The following is a 10,700-nucleotide window of genomic DNA, read 5'->3' as shown; positions in this document are numbered from 1 at the left end:
TACAAACCCCGGGCTACCTCGCGGCAGCTTGTGGGACCCGCCCCCGTGCCTGCTAAGCAGCCAATGGAGGATGAGCGTTCCACGAGGCGGGGCTCAAATTAGCCAATGAGGTACGAGAAGGAGGAGGTGAGTGAGATCCTGGCAGGGCAAAGGGAGGCATTAGCGGGCTTTGCGATAGGGAGGGGGATAAAATCCCCACGGATGCCGAGAGAACGGAGTGAACACGAACTCGCTATTTCCTCCGGGAACTAGGCGGCTAGGTCCGAATTTTCTGTTTGTGAGCTAGCCGTTAATTTGTACCCTGGCAAGACCGCGGCGGGGGCGGGGCTTGAGGCGGGGCAAGCGGCCGGGGCGGGCCGAGGGAGGCTCTGAGGTGCGCTGTGAGTGGGGCGGGCGGAGGAGGGGTGCGCCGTGGGGGGCCGGGCGGTAATGTTCCGCTGCGCGGTGGGGTCGCGGGGGCGGACACCGGGGCGGGGAGGAGGGTGGACGGGAGACAGGCAAGGGCCCGGGTGGCGGTTGGCCTGGTTACCATGGGAACGGGAGGAAGCGCGGGGGAGGAGCCAGGGAGCGGTGGGGGCGGGGCTGGGGGCGGGGCCTGGCAGTTCGGGCGGGGCGGCGCTGCGCCTGGAAGGAGGCCGGGGCGGGGCAGAGGGTCATGCTGCGGGCGGGGCGGGGCGGGGCGCCAGACCCGCTCTCACATCACACCCAGCTGTTCCGTGCGGCCCTCCGCTGGGAGAGCTCCGGGGAACGACCTTGAGAGAGGGGGCCGGGTCACAGCCCGCCTGGGGGCTGGTTCTCGGGAAGGTGGAGCGGGGCCTTCTGTTCTAGCTGTCTCCTAACACGGAACAGGAGGACACGGTGGGATTGCAGGGTGGCACGTTCCAAACAGAGCAGCAACGCTTCTTCACACAACCCAGAGTCAATCCGTGGGGTCAAACAGAGGAGCAAAAGATTGTCCATTGGGATTGGATGGGGTAGTGTGGAGAGAGGGAGCCCTGGTGCTCTGCCCCCTGGCCTGCTGGGGAGTGGACACTTCATCGAGGGTGGGTAAGGATTCTGATCCCCCGCACTGTGAGGCAATTGGAGATTGACTGATGAATAGCACTAGATAAACCTAGGGGTTATCTATACTGATAGCAAGACCATTCCGAGTTGTAATAATTAATGCTAACAAATTTTGGAAGAGATGTTAAATGTCATAATTCAGGTTTTTAACCCCATTTCTAGTTATTAGAGATTAAGAGGGGAATAACCTAAAATGAAGGGCAAATTATCCAACTTCTACCTAATGCAAGGGTGGTTGCTGATGCTGACCACTAGGTCTGATCCAGCCTGGCTCTTTCTGTGTTTCCTGTTACTCACTCCACCTATGACAGAGGTCTCGGGTTTGATACTGGAAAATCCACGCTCGTCTGTAGATCAGAAAAGGAACCAGTGGGGGAGTAATCTCTGTAGCCAACTCATCCCAGCCTCATAGGGAAAAGCTTGCAGTCAGTGTGCTGGTCTCACCACATAAATCCAGCCCCATATCAGGCATCAAATGTCATGCAAGCTCAGCACCGTCTGATATGGATAAAGGAGACATATTAGATGGATGACGTGCAAAGCATTCACAAAGGCTCATTACTCACCTTGGGTCTATTAAATTGTAAGCTCCTTGGGCTGGGAATGAGCCTTGCTCTGTATGTAAAGTACTCTGTCAGCCTTTGAAAATGCAAGTGATTTAAGAAGGAAAATATAATCACAAGACTTATCAAATCACCGCTGATCTGCAGACAATAGCAGCCTCCCAACCTTTGTTATCCGTTAGAACTGATTTACTTCCATTTGCAATTCCTATAGAAATCATAGAGCTGGAAGAGACCTCAGAAGGTCATCAAGTCCAGCCCCCTGCCCAAGGCAGGACCAATCCCAAATAAATCAAGCCAGCCAGGGCTTTGTCAAGCCAAGACTTAACTCTCATGATTGTATCACAAATTGAAAAGGAAAAGGTCCCCAAATAGTATGAATTATCATCCAGTGAGCAAGAAGGCAGCCTCCACTGTCCTTGTGAAATACCCCTTCTCAATCTACTCTATGAAGAAGCCAATCTCTATAAAAACATTGAGAAGTCAAAATCCAAAGGCTAAATCTTTAGATCTGTGTTGTGCTATATTAGCATCCCCCTGATAAGAGGGAACCTTTGACTAGCACCAACTTTACAGCATCCCTTTTTGCCTTTCTCCCAATGTGGGGAGTGAGCTGTAATATGGTTAAGGTGCTAGCACAGTTTAGGAACACCTTGGATGCTACTCTAAATTACTCCTATTGATTCCCTCTACCTTCCTGATTTTCTATACCCTCTACTCCTTTGCCCCCCCCCCATTTATTTTGGGTCTGCACATCCTAAACTCAAAACTCTGGTCATCTGAAGAAGTGGGCTGTGCCCACGAAAGGTCCTGATCCCATCTACATGTTTTGTTAGTCTATAAAGTGCTACCAGACCATTTGTTGTTTTTTTCTGTACATACTAACTCGGCCACCCCCTGAAGCTCTAAATTATGTCGAGGCATGAAGATATCTGCCTCACTAGAGTCAGGTAGAAAGAAAGGCTCCATATATTGCCCTGTATTGCAAATCATTCTGCCCAGTGCTGTGGTATGGCTGAAATATATTAGAATAATGGGATTCCCAAAAATTACACTGAGGCTTAATGCACATGGAGTCTGTTCCTCCCCTGTAGTGATGCTATCTCTGTTTTCTTTAGTGGCACATGTTGAAGCCCTTTTCCATGTGATTGGTTATATGGGAGCGGTTTCAAATGGCATCAGAAGGACAAAGCCAGGAAAAAGAGGATCCGTCTGAGGATCTTACAGCCCCTTTCCAGGGCACCAGACCTTTCCACTGGGGAGCCATTCTCTCTGCAGTGAAAGACCAAATCCCATCTCTAGACTCTGACACTTCTACGGTAAGTGCTGCTTTCCAGCATCCTTCCTCAATATGTTACTCAAGGGCTCTAGGAACGACACCCGAGGATCACCTCGTTAGTGACAAGCTCCTGAGTAGCCAGTGCTTCTCTCAGTGGGCTGCTCGTCTGCTGGGAGCAGTGCGGTAGTGGGTGCTAGTCTAGGAGCTCTGTAATGGTCAGAATGCTGCGCCCATCCTCCCTCCTCGTCATCTCAGACTCTACTGATCACAGGCCTGAGTCTCCCTCAATCTTACTGAAGTCTGTGGGCGCAGAGGGCACTGGAAGCTCACAGCATGAGGCCTCCTGTGCTAGTCCTCTAGCAAAAACATGTCATGAAATGTGCAAGTAACTACATTGAATTTCTTTTGTGTTTTATTTCATTCTGCTGGAGTATTAACCGCAGCCCTGTCAGAGCCTGGCACAAAGCCTTTGAACATGCCTCTCCGTGGCTGAAGGCCATGGAAATACGATCCTTGGCCAAGAAAAGATCTTTGCTGATCTGCCATTGACTGATTGTGTGACAGAGGGAAAGTCATCCCATGCTATCCAGTGTGCCTTGATTTCCCCGCCTGTAAAATGGGGATGATGCTACTTACCCTCTTTGTGGAAAGTGCATCGAGACTGACTGGTAAAAAGTGCTGCATAAGAGCTACATGGCATTATTTATCATTTATTTATTTTTTATTACTTTTTTTTTTTTTTGTGCTTCTAGTAGGCTGACTGTCTTCTCAAAAGTATTTAGGTCTGTACCATTCATTGGAATCAATGAATAGTAGGCCCCTTAACCTTTTTGTGGATCTAACCCTGTTCCCTTTGTGTCCCTTGATGTTCCTGGGACTTAGAACGGATTTTATGTAGCTCTTTTTCTTGAAGCCCATCAATGATACAGTCTCCCACAATATTCTTGCCAGCAAGTTAAGGAAGTATGGATTGGATAAATGGACTGTAAGATGGCTAGAAAGCTGGCTAGACTGTTGGGCCCAGTGGGTAGTGATCAACGGCTCAATTTCAGATTGGCTGTCGGTTTCTAGCAGAGTGCCCCAAGGATCTGTTCTAGGACTGGTTTTGTTCAACATCTTTATTAATGACCTTGATGAGGGGCTGGATTGTACCCTCAGCAAGTTCACAGATGACAATAAGCTAGGAGGAAAGGTAGATACGCTGGAGGGCAGAGATAGGATCCAGAGTGACCTGGACAGATTAGAGGATTGGGCCAAAAGAAATCTGATGAGGTTCAACAAGGACAAGTGTAGAGTCCTGCACTTGGGACGGAAGAATCCCCAAGCATTGTTACAGGCTGGGGACCAGCAGTTCTGCAGAAAAGGACCTGGGGATTCCAGTGGATGAGAAGCTGGATATGAGTCAACAGTGTGCCCTTGTAGCCAAGAAGGCTAATGGCATATTAGGTTGCATTAGGAAGAGCATTGCCAGCAGATCCAGAGAAGTGATTATTCCCCTTTATTTGGCTCTGGTGAGACCACATCTGGAGTATTGTGTCCAGTTCTGGGCCCCCCCACGCATTGGAGAGGGTCGAGCAGAGGGCGACCAAATGATTAGGGGGCTGGAGCACATGACCTATGAAGAGAGACTGAGGGATTTGGGTTTGTTTAGTCTGCAGGAGAGAAGAGTGAGGGGGGATTTGACAGCAGCCTTCAACTTCTTGAAGGGAGGTTCCAAAGAGGATGGAGAGAGGCTGTTCACAGTAGTGACAGATGGCAGAACAAGGAGCAATGGTCTCAAGTTACAGTGGAGGAAGTCTAGGTTGGATATTAGGAAAAACTATTTCACTAGGAGGGTGGTGAAGTACTGGAATGGGTTACCTAGGGAGGTGGTGGAATCTCCTTACCTAGAGGTGTTTAAGTCTCGGCTTGACAAAGCCCTGGCTGGGTTGATTTAGTTGGGATTGGTGCTACCTTGGGCAGGGGGCTGGACTTGATGACCGCTTGAGGTCTCTTCCAGCTCAGTGATTCTATGATTCTAATGTGCTAAGTCACCAGCTGTGTATCTCAGACCCTTTGGATGTAGAGTACTTGGCACTCCAATGATAATACGGCTCAGCAAGGACAAAATTAGAAAGGCAATGTTTGAAATCAAACTGGCTAGAGACATACAGGTAACAAGAAAACATTGGTTCTGCACAGGAGTGGTCTGAGGCCAGGTGTGGCAGCTGGCGCCCCACCCTCCCGCACGGCCGTCAATGGCCGTGATGTTGTCATCGGGCGCCCGAGCCAGCGGCGCTCTGGGCAGCTGCCTAGTTCGCCTAGGCTCACGGGCTGCCCCTGGTTCTGCAGGGAAGCCCTTACCTTTCTGACTCCCAACCAGCAGCCCAGCAGGTTTCTCAGCCAGGCTCCTTGCCTTGCAAGCCCCTGCATGCTGCTCAGAGCAGCTGGCTGTGGGGGTCATATGCTCCTCTGAGTGCTGTGAGCCTGGGGGGAGGGATACTTTGTACGCTACCTGTTCTGCAAACAGGCAGCAAACTGGCCAGTGGAAGCTGAGAGATTGTGTTGTGGGCAAGGATAGCATGCAAAGCCTCTCTCCTCCATATCAGCGAGCTTGCAGTGTCCAAAGAAGCACACAAGGCCATCACAGTGGCGTCTCTGAGTAGTGCATGAGGGCAAGGCAGGCAGGACTGTGGGCTGGATCTGGCAGCTTGCCTGCCCTTGGTCTAAATGGTATTCCCTACTGCGGGGACTGGATTCCCTACTGCGGGGACTGGATTCCCTACTGCGGGGACTGGATTCCCTACTGCGGGGACTCTTGAGGTCCCTTCCAGTCGTATGAATCTAGGATAACCCTCAATAGCATAACCAAGTGTGAGACAAAGCAGTCAGATGACTTCTGCCCCAGTGAAACAGCTGTGCAAATGTGCTTGGCCCTTCCTTTCGTTTTTTGTTTTGTATGGCAGTCTGATGGAGATGAAGATGGGGAGCTGTTCATCTTCCAGCGAGACCTACCCAATCTGATTCCTGACCTGTCGGAAGAACTGACAGATCTTTCGCCAGAAGACCCAGATGTGCAGGTGACTCATTGCACTACTGCAGCCACATTTGCTGGGATTGCCAGCAGCACAGCTGCTTAATAGTACAGTAGATTTTTAGGTTGCACTGTGTGATATAAGTGTCTGGACTCTTTGTCTTGTTTTGGGTCTGCATTTCTCTCTGTTCCTCATCCATTTTTGTAGGATTCTCTCTGTTCTTAGGATCTGGGCCCTTTTCTTTTTGCCCCCACCTTCCAGCAGTTCCTCTTATCCCCTTAGTGCCCATTCTCTAGTGGGGAAGGAACCTTTTTATAGCTGCTTGTAGTGTGGATCCTCACTGTCCTTCCGCAAGACCCTGGCCCTCTTTCTTCCCCTCACTGGCCTGGTCCCGCTGTCTCCCAAGGAGTCCTTCAGTGTTCCCCAAATCAAGTGAGCCTGCTTTTGAATGAGCTACTGCTCCATGTGTGGCAGGTGAACCTAGGGCTGGGGAGCCAAGCCCCCATCCCTGTCCCTGACACCCGAGGCTCTGCCTCTGCTGACCAGCGCTCTGTGGGAGTCAAGCACTCCCCCAGTAAGGGCAGGCTACCTTTCCCCTAGCAGGTGATGGGTAGCTCCAGCCTTCCCTGGCCCTGGCAGGCGCATAGGGGTGAAGAGAGAGCAGCCTCCCAGCCCCCAGAGCATTAGTGGCATGGCCCCAACCTTGTCAGGGCTGAATTCCAGCCAGCTCTGAGGGTGCCACACTCAAGGAGGGTGGGGACTAGGGGCAGAGTGTGAGCGGGGCTGGGCTGGCAGTTTAGGAAGGCATTGCCTTCCCCTGCCCCTCATACCCGCTGCCCATGTGCTGCTCCATGATGGAGGTGATGCTGACTGGCTTGCAGTAGGAGCGGAAAGGTGGAGATTGCAAGCCGCAGGCTGCTTGTCAGGAAGTGCGATGGGGACACGTGTGCTTGCAGGAGATACTGATCTGTTAAGGAAACACTGTAGAGCACGGGGTCTATGAACACGGGGTCTGCAGGAGACCATTGTCCCTCAGCCACGGAGCAGCTCCGACCCTCAGGATGATCTGTGAAGCCAAACATCACCCCAGCACTTACTATAGGCCAGTGCAGCAGATTATCTAGCCAGTCTTTCACTGTGTGAAATGGCTCCAGTCACCATATTCCCCACACAGAACCCAGAGGGGATTTGGTTAATGGGGGTGTATCAAGAAGTCATTGTATGACGTTAAGACTTGGGCATAGAACCATGTGTAGATAAAGGGATTGCATTGCACCAGGAGGGATGAGACTCACTGGTGGGATGAGAGCTAGCTGGGGAGCAGGCCAGCTCCAGGGTTTTGACACCAGTTTCTTGTATCAGCTTCCCTGTTCAGCTGGGATCTGTATGGAAGCAGTAACCCAGGCTATCAAGGCACGGGGCTCAATGGGTCTCGGGGCATTTTACAGAATGAATCTCATTCTGGTTTGTAACAAATCTCCGGGATGAAACCGGAGCCATGCAGTTTTCAGATGCCCGTTCCGTGTGACCCTCCATCAGCCAATCCATTCTACTTGGTATATTGTATGTCTCTGTATTGCTTTGGTGAGGGGTGTGATTGTCTCTTCTGAGGTTCATTTTCTGTATCTATAGCAAATGTTAGAATCGGTGGGGCACCCTGGAGAGGCCTGGAATAGAGACCTAGAATGTTCAGACCTTTGGAAAGAAATGGACGTTACCCGCGCTATGGGAAGAGAACAAGTACCATTGGATAGAGAACAGACGTATGCTTTTGCTAACGCAGCTGAAGAAACTTCAGGCCAGCAGAGAGCAGTTCTTGCAGATCCTATTGATCAAACTCTCAGAGGGAAAGAACTGGGCGATGGAAAAGACAGGGAAACTGAAGACTTTTGGACTAATAAAGCCCCCTCTGCCGAAGGGCCATCTTTTGTAAATGCAAATAACAGTGAAGAGAGGAGAAAGCTGATAGAAACAAAAATACTCTCTAAGGTGACCTTAGAGGCACCATCTGGAGATGGAGGCCATTCGAAGTTCAAACCAAAATCACCATTGGAGATGATCAGTGACAATCTAGAGAGAATCACTAAAGCAGAACATGAGCAAGGAGCCACTTCAGCTGAACACCCTCGGGGGCTGACGCTCTTTTCATTGCAGGTAGGCAGGGCAAACAGTTTCCTTCAGTGATTGCTTAGGTGTCTAGTCTGGTGGAAAACGCATTAGATGCAGAATGTTCATCGATAATAAGAGGACGTGAATGGCTAATTCTGCACATACCTTGTCATTATTAATTTATACTGCAGTAACACCAGTCATGGCCAGGTCCCATTGTCCTTGGTGCTGTACGAACACTCAGGCCCTGCCCTAAAGAGTTCACAGTCCAAGTAAACCATGTTGGAAGTTAATCTCATGGATCAGAACAGGACATGTCCATTTCAAGGACCTCGAGCACTGGGTCTCTGATGTGGATGGAATGTGTGGTGAACTTTCTAGCCATCTGGTTGCAAAGAGTGCTGAGGTGGTAGGCTTGTGATGGCCATGCAGTAGCATTAAGACTGCTGAGAACTTTCCCTTTCTTGTAGCAGGGTACTAGTTTTTGAAGCTTAATTAGTGGGGTCAGTCACCTGCTGTCATGGAACTGCAGATGAAATACGGTTGTTCTGCACTGTCAGTGGCGTAGATACATCTTGTTTGATGACTGCGAGTGAGATCAGATTGGAGACATGATCCAATCTCCTCCCCTTAGCTGCTGCTGTTCCAGTCTATCAGCTCCCAGGGTCAATGGGGCACTCATGAGACCACCTGTATGCTAACAGAAAATTAACAGTTTTTTATTTCATAGATTAAAATACTTTGCCTGGTGGCTGACTACCATGAGAACCTTTGGATGTCTGTTCAGAGCCATCAGTGGGATTAAAATACAGATTCCCCAACATCCCACAAACTTTACAGGACAAAGTTACAAAAATCAGTGTCCAAGCCGCACTCACAAAACATATCCCCTTTTGTGGTCAAAGCTGTAACATGCACTCGCCTTTTTGTGCACTCAGCTGCCTAGCTTGACCCAGCAATTCCCTGCTAAACCCTGGCCCAAGTATTTTTGGGCCTAAGTCTGATCTTAATCATACTATTGGAAATTCTCCCTCAGTATCCATTTTACGCCAGTACGTCAGTTGAGTTACTTTTGATTTGCACCAGCGTTGGTGAGAGGAGAGCCAGGCTCAGTGGATTTTACTTTGGTGTAAGAGAGCGGAGGCAGGCCCTTTGTAAACACCACTTAGGCCTGTGTGTAGAGAGTGGTTTGTGCCGTAAGGGGTAGAAACTTGAGGTCAGCCAATGCTGGTCCCCATGGAGTCACACCTGAGCAGAGATCAGCTGATTCCCCTGTAAATAGCAGCAGGAAGGTTGGGGGTGGGGAAGCTGAGTGGAGTATTGAGGCTAGTGTGAGGGTGAGCAAGTAGCCTCCATCAGAGAAATATGAGACCACAGGAATGAAAAACCTGGAAGTGACCTGAGAAGAGGGTAAACCGATGGACTTGAGAACTTTTATTTTGAATATTTGTTTAATAGCACAGAACCTGCAAAGGACAAAAGGAGTATTGAAGAAGGCTCTTGACGGAGAATAGTGAGGCAGGGACTATTGCATGGCCATCCTGGCCACAGGAGTGACTCATCCGTTTTACAGCCTGCTTTTGAAAATTAGTCCATATTTAATTCCCAGCTCTAAAGACAGTTAAGTATGTGCCTCGCTTTAGGCATGAGGAGCCCCCCGAAGTCACTGGAACGACTCATGCTTACCATTAAATCTCTGCTTTGTTTTGGGGCCTTAGTAACTCACTTAAAGAGGCATCTCTCCTAGACTGGCTTCTTCCCAGTCATCTCTTTTGTTATCCATCAAATCCTGCAACTCTTAGCTCCTTTGCTGCTGGGCCTCATAAAACACTCTGTAATAGTCTTTGTTCCTGTGAGTCAGAGTGTGTCAGGGGGACCCGACAATATAATTATGTACATGATTCATGATAGATCAGTGTTTATATTTATTTAGCAATGGCATTTAAAAAGAAGCTGGTTGTCAGTTACACCATAATTATTGCAAACGTGTAAATTCTGTGCTTTCATTGAGATCCTTTGATAAAGTTGTTATGAGTGCTGAGCTATACGTAGGTCTAATTACAGGCTGAACCTCTCTGGTACTGGACTCTCATCCGGCAACATCTGTGGTCCAGCAGAGCCATGGGTGTGGCTGGACCAGGGAACCCCAGCCACAGAGATTGCAGCCCACAGGTCCAGTCCCTCTTGACTCATGATGCTGAGGGATGGTTCTCCAAAGAGCACGTACAAGTGTTACCCGTCAGCCTGGAGCTGTCAGGTCATGCAGCATCGATCAGTTACTGCAAGGGAAGAATTTGGAAAACCCACGTCATCCTCCATGGCAGTCTGCCCCCCTACTGGAAGCCCTATGTGTTTAAGCTAGGACTAGTTATGGAGGTTCTTACTTTCACAGGAGCCCTGCTGGAGGATCAAAGGCCTGTCCTGCAGGGAGCCCCTGAAAAAAACTGGCCCTGTGGTATCTCCCTTAGTAACCCTGCACTCCGCGGGGGGCTCCGCTGTGGCCAGTGTAGTAAGAGGAGGAAAATGATGTTTGCTGCAGGGCAGTGCCCCTCCTTGCTGTGTCAAGCAGGGCCGGAGAGATGCAGCTCATTAGCGGGTGGATTGTGGGCATCCAGCGGAGGGAACTGCTCCAGGAAGGAACGTGGCCCATGACAGCCGTACAGTCCCTGA

At 50.0% G+C, this 10,700-nt stretch overlaps 1 protein-coding gene across 8 annotated transcripts in view; it reads left to right on the top strand.

Annotated features, from left to right (window-relative positions):
• The first annotated feature begins 11 nt into the window (after positions 1–11).
• DNAAF8 (dynein axonemal assembly factor 8) overlaps positions 12–10,700 on the top strand; it is a 114,590-nt gene continuing 103,901 nt past the window's right edge. Inside the window, exons 1-4 of one of the 8 annotated variants that reach the window (XM_075899066.1) lie at positions 12–126; positions 2,747–2,947; positions 5,853–5,966; positions 7,554–8,075. In XM_075899066.1, coding sequence (XP_075755181.1) covers positions 2,801–2,947; positions 5,853–5,966; positions 7,554–8,075 — 783 coding nt within the window. In that variant the 5' untranslated portion in view covers positions 12–126; positions 2,747–2,800. The other 7 variants (XM_075899063.1, XM_075899060.1, XM_075899062.1 and 4 more) reach the window with 7 other exon arrangements.

This window comes from Pelodiscus sinensis, chromosome 16 (assembly GCF_049634645.1).
Source record: "Pelodiscus sinensis isolate JC-2024 chromosome 16, ASM4963464v1, whole genome shotgun sequence".
NCBI classification, from domain to species: Eukaryota; Metazoa; Chordata; order Testudines; family Trionychidae; genus Pelodiscus; species Pelodiscus sinensis.
The sequence above is the reverse complement of the archived record's forward strand: the minus strand, read 5'-3'. Positions and strand labels throughout refer to the sequence as shown.